The 18389-nt window shown below is 41.0% G+C and overlaps 1 protein-coding gene across 7 annotated transcripts in view; it reads left to right on the forward strand.

Annotated features, from left to right (window-relative positions):
* The window catches only part of LOC126272722 (V-type proton ATPase 116 kDa subunit a 1), a 610777-nt gene that overhangs the window by 496414 nt on the left and 95974 nt on the right, over positions 1-18389 (forward strand). For all 7 annotated transcript variants that reach the window (XM_049975766.1, XM_049975767.1, XM_049975765.1 and 4 more), the window contains one exon: positions 13598-13827. In XM_049975766.1, the coding sequence (XP_049831723.1) occupies positions 13598-13827 (230 nt within the window). The remainder of the gene's footprint in view (positions 1-13597; positions 13828-18389) is intronic.

Genomic DNA, 18389 nt, shown 5'->3' on the forward strand with positions numbered 1-18389 from the left:
GCAACATTAACCAAAACGGCCTTGCTGTGCTGGTACTGGGAACGGCTGAAAGCAAGGGGAAACTACAGCCGTAATTTTTCCCGAGGACATGCAGTTTTACTGTATGATTAAATGATGATGGCATCCTCTTGGGTAAAATATTCCGGAGGTAAAATAGTCCCCCATTCGGATCTCCGGGCGGGGACTACTCAGGAGGATGTCATTATCAGGAGAAAGAAAACTGGCGTTCTACGGATCGGAGCGTGGAATGTCAGATCCCTTAATCGGGCAGGTAGGTTAGAAAATTTAAAAAGGGAAATGGATAGGTTAAAGTTAGATATAGTGGGAATTAGTGAAGTTCGGTGGCAGGAGGAACAAGACTTTTGGTCAGGTGACTACAGGGTTATAAACACAAAATCAAATAGGGGTAATGCAGGAGTAGGTTTAATAATGAATAGGAAAATAGGAATGCGGGTAAGCTACTACAAACAGCATAGTGAACGCATTATTGTGGCCAAGATAGATACGAAGCCCACACCTACTACAGTAGTACAAGTTTATATGCCAACTAGCTCTGCAGATGATGAAGAAATTGAAGAAATGTACGATGAAATAAAAGAAATTATTCAGATAGTGAAGGGAGACGAAAATTTAATAGTAATGGGTGACTGGAATTCGAGTGTAGGAAAAGGGAGAGAAGGAAACATAGTAGGTGAATATGGATTGGGGCTAAGAAATGAAAGAGGAAGCCGCCTAGTAGAATTTTGCACAGAGCACAACTTAATCATAGCTAATACTTGGTTTAAGAATCATGAAAGAAGGTTGTATACGTGGAAGAACGCTGGAGATACTAAAAGATATCAGATAGATCATATAATGGTAAGACAGAGATTTAGGAACCAGGTTTTAAGTTGTAAGACATTTCCAGGGGCAGATGTGGACTCTGACCACAATCTATTGGTTATGACCTGTAGATTAAAACTGAAGAAACTGCAAAAATGTGAGAAATTAAGGAGATGGGACCTGGATAAACTGAAAGAACCAGAGGTTGTACAGAGTTTCAGAGAGAGCATAAGGGAACAACTGACAGGAATAGGGGAAAGAAATACAGTAGAAGAAGAATGGGTAGCTCTGAGGGATGTAGTAGTGAAGGCAGCAGAGGATAAAGTAGGTACAAAGACGAGGGCTGCTAGAAATCCTTGGGTAACAGAAGAAATATTGAATTTAATTGATGAAAGGAGAAAATATAAAAATGCAGTAAATGAAGCAGGCAAAAAGGAATACAAACGTCTCAAAAATGAGATTGACAGGAAGTGCAAAATGGCTAAATAGGGATGGCTAGAGGACAAATGTAAGGATGTAGAAGCTTATCTCACTAGGGGTAAGATAGATACTGCCTACAGGAAAATTAAAGAGACCTTTGGAGAGAAGAGAACCACGTGTATGAATATCAAGAGCTCAGATGGCAGCCCAGTTCTAAGCAAAGAAGGGAAGGCAGAAAGGTGGAAGGAGTATATAGAAGGTTTATACAAGGGCGATGTACTTGAGGACAATATTATGGAAATAGAAGAGGATGTAGATGAAGACGAAATGGGAGATACGATACTGCGTGAAGAGTTTGACAGAGCACTGAAAGACCTGAGTCGAAACAAGGCCCCCGGAGTAGACCAAATTCCCATGGAACTACTGATGGCCTTGGGAGAGCCAGTCATGACAAAACTCTACCAGCTGGTGAGCAAGATGTATGAGACAGGCGAAATACCCTCAGACTTCAAGAAGAATATAATAATTCCAATCCCAAACAAAGCAGGTGCTGACAGATGTGAAAATTACCGAACTATCAGTTTAATAAGCCACGGCTGCAAAATACTAACGCGAATTCTTTACAGACAAATGGAAAAACTGGTAGATGCAGACCTCGGGGAGGATCAGTTTGGATTCCGTCGAAATGTTGGAACACGTGAGGCAATACTGACCTTACGACTTATCTTAGAAGAAAGATTAAGAAAAGGCAAACCTACATTTCTAGCATTTGTAGACTTAGAGAAAGCTTTTGACAATGTTGACTGGAATACTCTTTTTCAAATTCTAAAGGTGGCAGGGGTCAAATACAGGGAGCGAAAGGCTATTTATAATTTGTACAGAAACCAGATGGCAGTCATAAGAGTCGAGGGGCATGAAAGGGAAGCAGTGGTTGGGAAAGGAGTGAGACAGGGTTGTAGCCTCTCCCCGATGTTATTCAATCTGTATATTGAGCAAGCAGTAAAGGAAACAAAAGAAAAATTTGGAGTAGGTATTAAAATTCATGGAGACGAAGTAAAAACTTCGAGGTTCGCCAATGACATTGTAATTCTGTCAGAGACGGCAGAGGACTTGGAAGAGCAGTTGAACGGAATGGACAGTGTCTTGAAAGGAGGATATAAGATGAACATTAACAAAAGCAAAACGAGGATAATGGAATGTAGTCAAATTAAATCGGGCGATGCTGAGGGAATTAGATTAGGAAATGAGACACTTAAAGTAGTAAAGGAGTTTTGCTGTTTAGGAAGTAAAATAACTGATGATGGTCGAAGTAGAGAGGATATAAAATGTAGACTGGCAATGGCAAGGAAAGCGTTTCTGAAGAAGAGAAATTTGTTAACATCGAATATAGATTTATGTATCAGGAAGTCGTTTCTGAAAGTATTTGTTTTGAGTGTAGCCATGTATGGAAGTGAAACATGGACGATAACTAGTTTGGACAAGAAGAGAATAGAAACTTTCGAAATGTGGTGCTACAGAAGAATACTGAAGATAAGGTGGATAGATCACGTAACTAATGAGGAGGTATTGAATAGGATTGGGGAGAAGAGAAGTTTGTGGCACAACTTGACTACAAGAAGGGATCGGTTGGTAGGACATGTTTTGAGGCATCAAGGGATCACAAATTTAGCATTGGAGGGCAGCGTGGAGGGTAAAAATCGTAGAGGGAGACCGAGAGACGAATACACTAAGCAGATTCAGAAGGATGTAGGTTGCAGTAGGTACTGGGAGATGAAGCAGCTTGCACAGGATAGAGTAGCATGGAGAGCTGCATCAAACCAGTCTCAGGACTGAAGACAACAACAACACAACAATATAAGTCGTAAGGTCAGTATATCCTCACGTGTTCCAACATTTCTACGGAATCCAAACTGATCTTCCCCGAGGTCGGCTTCTACCAGCTTTTCCATTCGTCTGTAAAGAATTCGCGTTAGTGTTTTGCAGCTGTGGCTTATTAAACTGATAGTTTGGTAATTTTCACATCTGTCAACATCTGCTTTCTTTGGGATTGGAATTATATACTGTTCTTCACGTCTGAGAGTATTTCGCCTGTTTCATACACCTTGCTCACCAGATGGTAGAGTTTCGTCAGAACTGGCTCTCCCAAGGCCGTCAGTAGTTCCAATGGAATGTTGTCTACTCCAGGGGCCTTGTTTCGACTCAGGTCTTTCAGTGCTCTGTCAAAGTCTTCACGCAGTATCATATCTCCCATTTCATCTTCATCTACATGCTCTTCCATTTCCATAATATTGTCCTCAAGTACATCGCCCTTGTATAGACCCTCTATATAGTCCTTCCACCTTTCTGCTTTCCCTTCTTTGCTTAGAACTAGGTTTTCATCTGAGCTCTTGCTATTTATACAAGTGGCTCCATTTTCTCCAAAGGTCTCTTTAATTTTCCTGTTGGCAGTATCTATCTTACACCTAGTGAGATAAGCCTCTACATCCTTAAAATTTCTTCTCTAGCCATCCCTGCTTAGCCGTTTTGCACTTCCTGTTGATTTCATTTTTGAGACTTTTGTATTCCTTTTTGCCTGCTTCTTGTACTGCATCTTTATATTTTCTCCTTTCATCAATTATATTCAATATTTCTTCTGTTACGTATGGATTTGTACTAGCCCTTGTCTTTTTACCTACTTGATCATATGCTGCATTCACTACTTCATCCCTCAGAGCTACCCATTCTTCTTCTACTGTATTTCTTTCCCCAATTCCTGTCAATTGTTCCCTTATGCTCTCCGTGAAACTCTGTACAACCTGTGGTTTAGTCAGTTTATCCACGTCCCATCTCCTTAAATTCCCACTTTTTTGCAGTTTCTTCAGTTTTAATCTACAGCTCATAACCAATAGATTGTGGTCAGAGTCCACATCTGCCTCTCGAAATGTATTACAATCTAAAACCTGGTTCCTAAATCTCTGTCTTATCATTATATAATCTACCTGATACCTTCTAGTATTTCCAGGATTCCATGTATACAACCTTCTTTCATGATTCTTGAACCAAGTGTTAGCTATGTTTAAGTTATGCTCTGTACAAAATTCTACCAGACGGCTTCCTCTTTCATTTCTTACCCCCAATCTATATTCACCTACTATGTTTCAGTCTCTCCCTTTTCCTACTCTCTAATTCCTGGTAGTGAAACTAAATTTCACCTGCGTTATGTAACTGGAAAAGATTAGCAAAGGTGGTGCCATCAAGTTCCCTATTATCAGATTTCGCCCAAATTTACAGGATTTAATTCCAACCCCCCCCCCCCCCTTGCCATTTCATGTGAAGTTAGGCCACATGACACCAGTTTCATAATCTATCAGTTAAATGGGGAGTCCAAACTCGTGTTGTCAACAACATAAGTATGGCACAAAATGTCACATGTACTCATCACAGTCACTCAAACTTGATCAGTACAATAAGACACAACTTTCAGCCTCAGCAAACAGAAGGTGCCAATGTGTGTGGAGAAAGAAATATGTTCCAGTTAAGTGGCTACCTTCTTCCAGCAAAAAATGCGGTAGAGTTATTTTTTCCACGTATATTTACATAACTTACAAATACACTCCTGGAAATTGAAATAAGAACACCGTGAATTCATTGTCCCAGGAAGGGGAAACTTTATTGACACATTCCTGGGGTCAGGTACATCACATGATCACACTGACAGAACCACAGGCACATAGACACAGGCAACAGAGCATGCACAATGTCGGCACTAGTACAGTGTATATCCACCTTTCGCTGCAATGCAGGCTGCTATTCTCCCATGGAGACGATCGTAGAGATGCTGGATGTAGTCCTGTGGAACGGCTTGCCATCCCATTTCCACCTGGCGCCTCAGTTGGACCAGCGTTCGTGCTGCGCGTGCAGACCGCGTGAGACGACGCTTCATCCAGTCCCAAACATGCTCAATGGGGGACAGATCCGGAGATCTTGCTGGCCAGGGTAGTTGACTTACACCTTCTAGAGCACGTTGGGTGGTACGGGATACATGCGGACGTGCATTGTCCTGTTGGAACAGCAAGTTCCCTTGCCGGTCTAGGAATGGTAGAACGATGGGTTCGACGACGGTTTGGATATACCGTGCACTATTCAGAGTCCCCTCGACGATCACCAGAGGTGTACGGCCAGTGTAGGAGATAGCTCCCCACACCATGGTGCCGGGTGTTGGCCCTGTGTGCCTCGGTCGTATGCAGTCCTGATTGTGACGCTCACCTGCACGGCGCCAAACACGCATACGACCATCATTGGCACCAAGGCAGAAGCGACTCTCATCGCTGAAGACGACACGTCTCCATTCGTCCCTCCATTCACGCCTGTCGCGACACCACTGGAGGCGGGCTGCACGATGTTGGGGCGTGAGCGGAAGACGGCCTAACGGTGTGCGGGACCTTAGCCCAGCTTCATGGAGACAGTTGCGAATGGTCCTCGCCGATACCCCAGGAGCAACAGTGTCCCTAATTTGCTGGGAAGTGGTGGTGCGGTCCCTTACGGCACTGCGTAGGATCCTACGGTCTTGGCGTGCATCCGTGCGTCGCTACGGTCCGGTCCCAGGTCGACGGGCTCGTGCACCTTCCGCCGACCACTGGCGACATTATCGATGTACTGTGGAGACGTCACGCCCCACGTGTTGAGCAATTCGGCGGTACGTCCACCCGGCCTCCCGCATGCCCACTATACGCCCTCGCTCAAAGTCCGTGAACTGCACATACGGTTCACGTCCACGCTCTCGCGGCATTTTACCAGTGTTAAAGACTGCGATGGAGGTCCGTATGCCACGGCAAACTGGCTGACACTGACGGCGGCGGTGCACAAATGCTGCGCAGCTAGCGCCATTCGACGGCCAACACTGCGGTTCCTGGTGTGTGCGCTGTGCTGTGCGTGTGATCATTGCTTGTACAGCCCTCTCGCAGTGTCCGGAGCAAGTATGGTGGGTCTGACACACCGGTGTCAATGTGTTCTTTTTTCCATTTCCAGGAGTGTATTTAAATTTTAAATCAAATATAACAGAACCTACAGAAAATATGTTCCTTGAATAAGTTTTCTTCATTGTATAGATCTACAAAAATTCTTTGGTAGATGTTGATATAATGAATCCATTACCACAGCTAAGGACGGATCAGACTTGCCAAGCCCAGCTCTTATCTTTCTTCATATGAATCTTGCTGGTTACATGGCATTTCCTCAGACATCTATCATGTTCATAGCTCACTTCGTGGTTGATGTGATTCTTTTGTGTGCATCAGACCATATCTTGCTGAAATAGAATTATTCTCCAACACCCTAGTTCTGTGAGGACTGGTTTCATATTTCTGATTTTGAAGGCTAGTTCCCTTATTTTTCAAAAAATAAAATAAATGGCAGTGGTCTTTTAACTGGTTTGATGCGGCCCACCATAAATTCCTCTCCTACACCAAAGTTTTCATCTGAGAGCAGCAATTGCAACTTATGTCCTCAATTATTTGCTGGGTGTATTCCAGTCTTCCATGGAGTGTAGCCATGTATGGAAGTGAAGCATGGACGATTAATAGTTTGGACAAGAACAGAATAGAAGCTTTCAAAATGTGGTGCTACAGAAGAATGCTGAAGATTAGATGGGTAGATCACGTAACTAATGAGGAGGTATTGATTGGAATGGGGAGAAGAGAAGTTTGTGGCACAACTTAACCAGAAGAAGGGATCGGTTGGTAGGACATGTTCTGAGGCATCAAGGGATCACCAATTTGGTATTGGAGGGCAGCGTAGAGGGTAAAAATCGTAGAGGGAGACCAAGAGATGAATACACTAAGCAGATTCAGAAGGATGTAGGTTGCAGTAGGTACTGGGAGATAAAGCAGCTTGCACAGGATAGGGTAGCATGGAGAGCTGCATCAAACCAGTCTCAGGACTGAAGACAACAACAACATTCCAGTCTCTGTCTTCCTCTATAGTTCTTACTCCCTACAGCTCCCTCTAGTACCAAGGAAGTCATTCCCTGATGTTGTTGTTGTCTTCAGTCCTGAGACTGGTTTGATGCAGCTCTCCATGCTACCCTATCCTGTGCAAGCCTCTTCATCTCCCAGTACCCACTGCAACCTACATCCTTCTGAATCTGCGTAGTGTAGTCATCTCTTGGTGCCGAGGTAGCAGAATACCATAACTTCATCTGCTTAGTTATTGTCAGTTCTGGTGTTAAGTTTTTCTCTGTTCTCATTTCTGTTTCTTTTCCTTACTTAAGTCTTACTTCAATTTATCCTTAATTCATATTCCATACTCAATAGACCATTCAGTCTGCTAATCATATCCCATAATCTTATTCATTTTCGCTGAGGATAGCAATGTGATCATCGAATCTCATCATTGATGTCCTTACACCTTCAGTTTTAACCCCCCTCTTGAACCTTTCTTTGTATTCCATCATTGCATCTTCGATGCGTAGATCAAACATTAAGGACGAAAGACTACATCACTGTCTTACGTCATTTTTAATCCCAGCAGTTCATTCTTGGTCTTCCACTTGTATTGTTCCCTGCTGGCTCTCGTATATATTGTATATTACCTGTCTTTCCCAATAGTGTACCCCTATTTCTCACAGTACTTCAAACATCTTGCACCATTTTACCTTGTTGATTGGTCATTCCAAATCAACAAATCCTATAAACGTGTCTTGATTTTCGTCTTGCTTTTCCATTATCAACTGCAGTATCAGATCTCCGGGCTGTTTGGTGCCTTTCCTTAAGCCAAACTGATTGTCATCCAACATATCCTCAATTTTCTTTTTCAATAATCTGGATATTTTTTTGTCAGCAACTTGCACTTGCAAGATTTTAAGCTGATTGTGGGATAATTCTTGTATTTGTTGTCTTTTGTTTTCTTCGGAATTATGTGGATCATTTTGCTCTGATAGTTGATGGTATATCACCAGTATCATACGTTCTGTACACAAACATGAATTGCCTTTTTGTTGCCACTTCTCTCTACAATTGTTCTGCCTTATTTGATCTTACATCATTGAAAGCTCTTTTATAATAATGGCTCCCCAATCTTTTCACTGTCGACTTCTTCTTCTTCTTCTTCTTCTTCTTCTTCTTCTTCTATCATACCACATACACATCCTTCCCTTCACAGAGGCCTTCAGTGTACTATTTCCACCTATCCGCTCTCTGCTCTGTGTTTAACAGTGGAATTCCCACTGTATTCTTAATGTTGTCACACTTGGTGTTAATTTCACCAAAGGCTGCACTGACTTTTGTGTATTCTGAGTTAGTCCTTTTTCTTCTTTTTTCCAGCCATTTTGCGTTATCTTCCCTACACTGTCTGTTATTTCATACCTAAGTGATTTGTATTTCTGTAATCTTGAATTTCCCTTAATATTTTTATACTTCCATCTTTCATCAATCAACTGATGTATTTCTTCTGTCACCCATGGTTCTTAGCAGTTATATTCCTTGTACCTATGGTTTTCTTTCCAACATCTATGATTGTCCTTTTTAGGGATGTCTATTCCCCTACAATTGAACTGGCTGCTGAGCTATTCATTAACACATTATCTACAGCCTCAGAGAACTTCATGCACAGTTAGTTAGGATGAATAACATAGTGCCTTACAATATGGATACTCCTCAGTGGCAATCAGTTTGAATAATTGACTCCAGGACAATTTTTTTTAGAATAGTTTATAGGAGATTACATAGAAATAATTTATAATGAACCAAATGCCAACATAAAATTTAATACATTCTATGATAAATTTATATCATTATTTGAAAATAGCTTTCCACACAAGCTAGTCAGAAAGATCACAGGTAAAAAACCATGGATCACAGGAGGGATTAAAGTATCTTGTGAAAGGAAAAGGGAATTGTATCTTTTGGCAAGAATAAGTAAGAGTCCTGCAGTAATTTTACACTACAAAAATATTCAAAATTACTAAGAAAGGTTATTACAAAATCAAAGAACATGCACATTATGTCAGAAATTAGTACTTCTGACAACAGATTTATGGCAATATGGAATGTGAGAGGCTGGACAGCCAGCCACAGAACAGCACAACAGCAGTATTGAACTGAATGTAAGCGCTATAAGTGAGTCGAAGGTAGCAAATGCATTTGATAATGATTTCTTAAATATAGTAGAAAGCTTAAGTACAGAAAGTTAAAGAGCAAAATCGCAGCAGTATGCTGCAAATGTAACTTTCGTAAAATTCAATCATATGAGTGTATCACAAACTTCTCCTTCTGAAATTAAGAAAATTATCCATTCTCTCGAACATAAAACCTCACCTGTTTTTGATGGTGTTTCCAAAAGGGTACTAAAAATTTGCTCCCAAGCAATAAGCCCAGTCTCGTTTGAAATATGTAATGCATCACTAACTCCAGCCATTTTTCCAGAGAGACTGAAATATACTATTGTTAAACCCCTCTGTAAGATAGGTTATAAGACAGATGTCAATAAAGACTGTCCTGTTTCACTGCTAACATCATTCTCCAACATTTTTGAGAAGGTGATGTATTCTAGAATGGTATCTCATCTTAGCATCAATAGTGTCCTTAGCAAATCACAGTTTGGGTTTCAGAAGGGTTGCTCCACTGAGAATGCCTGTTGCGTTTTCACTAACCAGATTTTAGAAGCATTAAATAGCTGTTGGTGTTTTATGGAACTTCTCTAAGGCGTTTGACTGTGTGCATCACAGTATTCTCTTAGATAAACCAAAATTTTATGGGATTGATCATGTAGGTTAGTAATTCAAGCAATATAGTCCAGGGATTTGATTCTGACCGTGGAGAAATCACATATGGGGTTTTCTAAGGTTCCGAGTTACGTCCACTACTGTTTGTGTAAATGATCTTCCATCTAGTATACAACAAGCAGAATTAGTTTTTGCAGATGACACTAGTATTGTAATCAATCCAAGTGTACAAACAAAAACAGAATAAATGGTAAGCAGTTCTTAAAAGTTTTAACTGGTTTTCTGCAAATGGTCTTACACTCGATTATAAAAAGACCCAACACATTCAGTTCTGCACAAATAGAGGTACTACAACACGTCCAGTGTACACATGGTGAGAAGTCCATATTGATGAGAAATTAAATTGGAAAAGATACATTTTGGAAATGCTTACTTAACTTCGTTCAGCCACGTTTGTGCTTAGAATGTGGCTGAACTAAGTTAAACAAGGAATTGCAGATCTTGGGGAGAGACAAATTGTTAAGTTCCATGTTTTGCATGTTTTCATTCAGTAATATCATACGGAATAATAATCTGGAGTAAATCATCTTTAAGAAAGAAAGTAAGCCCTCATTTTACATAAACGTACTGCGAGAATGATATGTGGTGCTCACCCGCAGTCATATTGTAGATGTGTGTTTAAGCAGTAGGTCATTCTGTCTACTGCTTCACATTATATTTATTCACTCATGAAGTTTGTTGCAAATAATTCACTACAATTCAAGAGGAACCATGAGTTACATAATTACAATACCAGAAGGAAAAATGACTTTCTTTAGTCCATGTTAAGGTTGTCTGCAGCACAAGAAGTGGGTAAACAATGCTACAACCAAAATTTTTGGTCATTTACCCAGTGATGCGAAATGGCTGACAGCAAGCAAAGTAAAATGTGATAACAAACTGAGAAAGTTTCTCCTTGACAGCTCCTTCTATTTTGTAGAAGATTTATGTTATTGTAAGGTGTGAAAGGCAGTGGTAAGAACTACTAACTCAAAAAAAAAGAAATGTTCAGAATGTAACCATATGTACAAATTACTTTGCAACATGATGTATGATTACTCACTCGACTTCATTATGCTCTATCGTGCAAATTGATCCACAGAATGTGTTACTAACTAACTGGCACAGTCCATGTCAGTTCAGGCAGCCTAGAAAAAAAATCTTACCTTCATAGTCTTGGATGTTGTTGAGTTTTTCATATGTTAGAATGAAGGACTAAGTAAGGAACACACATTTTTTTGTTTTCTCCATACAAATTTCTGCTTCAAGATACAGCCCCCCAAAGATGACATTGTGCATACCATTTTGAAGATGTAAATTTTTAAAAAATTATTTAAATGCTGATCTCTTGATATTTTGTTAGTTTTATGACTACAAAGAAATCCTCCATTTGGACTTATCTGTCAAATTCTTTTACTAAAGCGGTCTGAACTTTTTTATAATTTATGGAAAAATTTAATAAAAAAGCCAGTCCATAAAATTTGGATTTTTTTTTCTGTTGATTAGTACCATATAGTTCTACATTCCCTGAAAAGGAGAGCTTTCACTTTTAGATTGAACAGGTTTTGTAAACATTTGAAATTTTTGCACTTCATAAAACCTGTTTTATTGCCACATTATCACTTAAAGGGCTCATAAAAATCAAAACCTAGCCTTATTTAACATAATTTTGATGTTGAAAGATGAGTAAGAGACTCATTTTTCAAGCAAAATGTGTGTGAGAGGTCCAAAGACTTAAAGGTTTCAGTTTATACAGCTTCTGTGCACTCTGTTTTGTACTGAAATTAGCCAGTCAATGCACTATAAACGTGTTCCACTGCTTCAGTATCTTCCTTTTATATAGAGTGATGCCTTCCTGTTGAACCAATAGGAACTGGAGCACTTACAATCTTCAAAACACTGTGAACAGGAAGAAGTGAGCACTGATGGTGGTGTTGCTGTACTTCAACTAGAAACTTATTTCCAGCAGCTGGTCCATGTGGTAGCATAAAGTTCACCACAATTTAGTTTCAACTCATAACTGGTGTCTATAATCTCTGCAGTCCACCAGTCAGTCACACACACACACACACACACACACACACACACACACACACACACACACACCACAAACATCCCCCTTCTCAGGTTGTGAGTCTGAATATTATCCTGTTGTCTCTCAGATGTTGTCCAAATGAATGAAATTTCTTCTTTCTTGCATGCAATATGAAATTCGCCCATCACTTTGAGTCCAGAAACGTATCTTCTGAATTCCTTTCACAGGAGTAGTTTGTTTGGACAATTCTTCTTTTTTCTGCTTTCAGAATTCTTTCAGAACCCGGGGTCAGGGGAGACCTACTGGACAGGACTGATTGTTGGGGTCTGCAACAGATGAGATTTGAAAACCTTTAGAGATTAAAGGTGGAAGACAGGGTAATATGCAAGACAGATATTACCACTAACACATTGTGCACGAGTTGAGTGCAAAGTCAAGTGCATTGTATGTGACATAGATGGGGGGGGGGGGGCAAAAAATAAACAAGTCAGGAAAAGAAACATGAACAAAATTGAAAACTGAAATGGAGTGAAGAAAGTGGTGTGCTCCGAAGTTGTTTTTTGGAGGCTGAAGTGAGAGTGGTGGTGTATTTCTGTAAACAGTCTGCATCCAAACGAATACGTTTGCCTCGAATGCCAAGGTTGTATGGGAGGGAATGTTTGACAGTTGCTTTGATGTATTGGGTTCATCATGAACAATTGTGATCGCGTAAAACATTGTGTGCTGTCTACAGTGGTTAGATTTCATCATATCACAGTAATCTTCCTGTCTTTCATTGATATCATGTTTTTTTTATTGCTCTACCATGCGGAACACCACAAATCTACTGAAGCTCTAAATAGCCAGTACACAATTAATGTAGTGTAAATCTGTGGGCTTTTCCCTGTTACATTATATTTCTTATTCACATTATGTGTATGAATATTTCTTGACAAATAGGGATGATGAGTTGGGCAAACTTCTTAGCTTCTTGTTGCCATTCCAACGCATCCATAAAATGCATGATTCAGACAGCTATGTTGTCACTGTATTAAGGACATATCAACATTATTCTCTCTCTGTCTCTCTGTCTGTCTGTGTGTGTGTGTGTGTGTGTGTGTGTGTGTGTGTGTGTGTGTGTGTGTGTGTGTGTGTGTGTGTGTTGTGAGAGACTCTGAAATGGTATAGTTTAAATTTTCATAAAGAAACAGGCAGGCCAAATAGCCAATGCAGTTTTGCAGAGACGTGGGAGGAATTACCAGTGGCCTTTTTTAATCTGCTCTCCATGCATTGTTCAAGAATTATTTTGAGACACACTTAAATCAGAATTATGGACTAGGATATAATCCTGTCATTTTTCAGTGTTTGTTGTCAAGTGTTTGTAGTATTCTACTATTGCTCACTGCATTGTGCTTGTTTTCAGTAATGTGCATGTATCGGTAGATACTGCAGCAACAATTACTATTGTGATACCATAATATGTTAATTGTATATTGTGAGGATTTTTCCATTTTTCTATATATATTTATAGGTCCTTCATTTGATTGGAGATTTCAAGAGTGTAGCAGTAATTACACACCTGATTTTATTTTTTCTTTTGTTAGGCAAATCTGGAGAAGACAGAGAATGAAATAATGGAGCTGAGTCAGAATGCAGTAAACCTAAAGCTAAACTTTTTGGAGTTGACAGAGATGCGACATGTACTGGAGAAGACAGAGGGCTTCTTCACAGAACAGGAGGGCGTTGGAGCTTCTGACTCACTGACCAGGGCTCTCATCCAGGAGGAGAGCTCCACACAAGCTGGAGCAAGTGCATCAGCCAGGGGCAGACTAGGGTAAGCTTTGTGGCTGTTCTGGAAACTGTGCTATCTGCCTGCAAACATGTCTGAGTAAGACACAGCAATAAATTTTTGGTACGTTTACTAAAATATTTCATTTCAGCCATGACCATTTTATTTTTTACACCTTACAAATGAATATGTGGTTTCAGCCATTGGTTATCACCATACTACCATGGTGTAAACTTTCTGATACTTGAAGGTGAAGATAGTCAATGGCTGACATGTACTGTTACTGTGCGAAGTGCAGGAAACAAATTAGGTACAGACTGAACACTGAAATAAAAATGGTACTGTTTTTGTAAAATTAGCTATTAGCCTTCTACAATGCCAATACCACAGATCAACAATTTGTTGATATAACTGCACACAATCAAATCATATTACATTCATTGTGAAATTGGAAGACATGATATCATAATGTGCTGGCAAAAGTAATACCCACATCACCACCCATATTGTACCAAGCACTGGATGCACCAAATCCAAAATCAAGCTTAAGATGTTTATAAAGAACAAATCAATCAAGAAAACTAATAAATTATGAGGCAGAATTACTGAAAAGTGCCTGAAAAATATTATACTTCCTGAAGATAATTAAAGGCCAGAAGTTCTATACCATAATTTATTAAGATATTTTTACAGGAACAGTACTGTAATATGAAGATCGATTATTGTAAATCTTTGTAAGTGAACTTACACTAATTCTGCCTATCATTCCTTGGGCAGTTTCCTCCTGTAAGCTTCATATTTATTTATTTATTTTTTACCTGCTGAAATTTGTTGTCCTGTTGTCTGTCTCCTGTGAAGTCACCACCAAGGTATCATTTTTTATCATTTCCCTTCCTAATTCTATTAAGGTAAATGCTGATATGGCAGCTGTTTCCTTCTCCAAGATTGTCTAGTCACGCTTTTGCTCTGTCACCAGGATGTCATTGTTGCTGGATATTGATCTCTCTCTCTCTCTCTCTCTCTCTCTCTCTCTCTCTCTCCACTCCTATTCTATGTGCTTGACTGTGGAAACTGGACAATTTGGTCAATATTCAGATTGCTTAAGTTGCATTTGTTAACATATTTTGACAAATGATCGATCATTTAAACACTGCTTTTATCGATTACTTTTGAATCATGTTGAAAGAATTATGTTGGTTAGTCGGTTTTGATGATACTTAACGTAATCTGAAGCCATATTTGTGGAAATTTCAAAAATAACAGTGAAAATATTGTAAATTAGAAGTTTTTCTATCTGCACAGACATTGCAATGTTACAAAATTGTCCTGTCAGCAAAAATTTCGCAGATTTAGCTGACGATGACTGCTGGGCACAGAAATCAGGGAACTGAACCCTGGAAGAGGAAAAATTTGATGTGCAGATCACTCCATGGGAAAGCAGAGAATTCGAGCACAGCATAGAGACTGGAGAAAAGCATGAAATGTGACTTGTGAATGACTGGAACAACTAGCACACAGGATCAAGAACAGTGTGCTATGTGAAAACCAGGTCCATGTTTGTGTCAGGGTAAGGACTGACCGGCCCGGTCTATTGTCACTGGCAAGTAAACATCTTGGTCAGTGCTTCTGCCCATACAATGCTCTTTGCATGCCATTCATAGTAGTTTCCCACATTATTCTGCCGTGAGATTCATGCCAACTCATCTGTGTCCGTACATATGTCTGGTGACAAGGATACTAAATCCGTGCCTGCACAAAATGCCATGTAGCGTGAAAATTTCCTGGTTTCTGCATGACCTCTGTTGCAAAACCAGAGAGAGCACAAGATATGCCAGCATTGGGTCACTATTTAAGCAGGCAACAACAGCTGACTCCACTGGATTCCACTGGAATGGCAGAAGAGTGAGGAGGCTGGCACGACGGTGGGTCCAAGAGCTCTAGTGGGTGCAAGGACTCATCCATAAGACCAGTGAGGTGCTCACAGGTTCCAATTCCACTGGGAGTTGTGGGAGCATTACTTCCAGTGCCCTACTTCTCAGGCAAAATTATGACACTGGAGAATGCTGTGGCAGCTGCAGCAGGTGAGTATACTGTTGATACAATCAGGAGTTTCCTACCAGGCAAATACAATCGTCCATTGGATACAGAGATGGTAGTGCTCTAGGTTCGAATGGCTTGTAAATGCAGCTGATCTGAATGAGAGGTCAGCTGTTCCTGGCTGACATCCACCAGAAAAATGTGCTGACCTGTGTGATCTACCACCACACCTGGCACCCACCTCTCCCAGTGGCTGAAACACGGGGTCCCAAACAGCAGTTCTGCAAGAGAAACTCCGCAAGCTACATCCCATCAGTTCGTGCGAGTTTGAGGGTGACAAATGCACTAGGCCATATGGTTGTCACCCATGTAAATGGTTTGGTGGAGTGAACTCATTAACTGGCATCGCCCAGTATGTGGCTAGAAAGCTAGACAGTGCAGCATCAGGGAATGAAGCAGACACAGACTTCAGAAATTCGGTCTTGTGGGTCCTCATGAACTGCTCCAACTCTGAGTTAGAAGAAGGGTGAAACACGGTGGTGGTTAGATGCTGGATACCATTACAAATGCAAATATCGTCAAACTCTGACAATAAGAGTTGTTGATGCGATACGAGCGTCAAGGGGAAGCCTTCGATAGCAAACAAGACTGACAGTACGTGGATTGTTGATGTTGCTGTTGTGGAGAACAGTGAGCCACATACTGGAAATTGGAAAATGCATCCACCACCAACCACCATGTGCTTTCTAAAATAGGACCCAAGTCAATGTGCACCCTTTCCTAAGGTTGCTCTGGGACTGGCCCAGGGGAAAACTGGCAAGGCAGTGTGGCCTGTTTCTGTGTGCCCAAGTTAGTATGCACCCTTTGCAAAGGTTGCTCTGGGACTGGCCCATGGGAAAACTGACAAAACAGTGTGCCCTTTTACTGTGTGAAACTGCAGACCATATGAGCTTGATACCATTTTGGCAGATACACATGGCTGGGAAATGAACATAGCATAATAAGAAATCTTGCCCAAAAAGAACAGCAGCCCTTTTAGGTTCTTCAGCACTGGTAGATTGATGACTGATTTGATGTGCTCATCTGAAGGAAGAAGGCTATTTTTGCTAAGAGTACGTTACAAAAAGTGCACCTTTGAGGCAGAAAAACGACATTTTCAGTGGAAGCCATTCTCCAGAAGGTGTTGAGAAACCACCTGCAGATTCCGTAAATGCTTATCTTTCATGGGGCCTGTGACCCAGATGTCGTCAAGGTAGTTGAAACAACATTGAATGTTCTTAATCAAATTCTCCAAATACCTTTTATGAATTCCTGGAAGACAAAATTTCCAAGAGCAAGTGATTTAACTGGTAAAGTCCAGAGTAGTGTTGACCACGAAGAAACACTGAGAAGTGACGTGCATTGGCAACTGCAGGTACACGTCATGCAGGTCAATGCGTGAAAAATACTGGCCCTCTGACAATTTCACCACCAATTCCTCTGGATGCAGAATGGGATAAAAGGTGGCAACACATTACTGTTGGATGTCTTCCAAAATTGCCACAAGGGGCATGGCACTGTCTGGCTTTTAAATCACCACAAGAGGTGTGGCTCTTTGACGAGACAAAATGAGAGAAATGACACTGAATTCCTATCAAAATGCAGCTTGGCCTTGGCCTTGTGGCAGAAGGTGAAAGGGTTTGGGCTGGGGTGATGAAATTTAGATGTTGCTAATGGCTGAAAGGAGACATGATCTTCTTCCTACCTAATCCAATGTATTTTCAAACTTCTGTAGTAGAAGGTCTAGATATTGAAAGGGGACTGATTGGGCTACTAAGCAGACTTTGTCAAAGATCTGGAATCAAAAACAGAAAAGACACACAGCCCTAAAATATTGTGCACCTACAGTGAATTTACTATTGACAACAGAATTCGCCATTCCACATGCTTATTATGTGCAGAGATAGAGAATTGCCCCTGCAGTGGAATACACTGTTTACTATAAGATACTACTTGTTATAATAATTGTTTCAATGCAGGGGAAAGCTTGATCAGCCACAAATTCATGTCCAGTGTAACCATAACATGCTGAGGAAAAGCTTTTGGAACATTGGAGACAGCCTCTGAGTCAGTGGAAAACAGTGGGGCCTCCAGCGACCACCCTACAGCTTTCCAAAGGTCACAAAATGTACCAAATGGCCTATTTTCTGGCATACCCCTTACATGGCATGTACACAAAGGCAATCCTGTGTAATACACACCAAATGCGTCGTAAGCCGCACCCGTCTCTGGAGACCCTCATCGCCTTTAAGAAGCTCCGTGCCTTGGCCCGTCGTCTTATTGCACGTCGTAAGCAGGAGTGCTGGGAGAGGTACATTTCATCCTTGGGCTCCTGTGTCTCCCCGTCGCTCGTGTGGTCCCGCATCTGGCGGATTTTTGGATTCCAGACCCCTATGGGTGTCCCTGGAATCTCCCTGGACGGCGCTGTCTGCACGGGCGCTGCCACCATTGCTGACCACCTTGCCACGCACTTTGCTACGAGCTCTGCGACTGCAACTTACCCTCCTGCCTTTCGCTCTCTAAAGGAGCGC

This window comes from Schistocerca gregaria, chromosome 5 (genome assembly GCF_023897955.1).
Source record: "Schistocerca gregaria isolate iqSchGreg1 chromosome 5, iqSchGreg1.2, whole genome shotgun sequence".
NCBI lineage: Eukaryota > Metazoa > Arthropoda > Insecta > Orthoptera > Acrididae > Schistocerca > Schistocerca gregaria.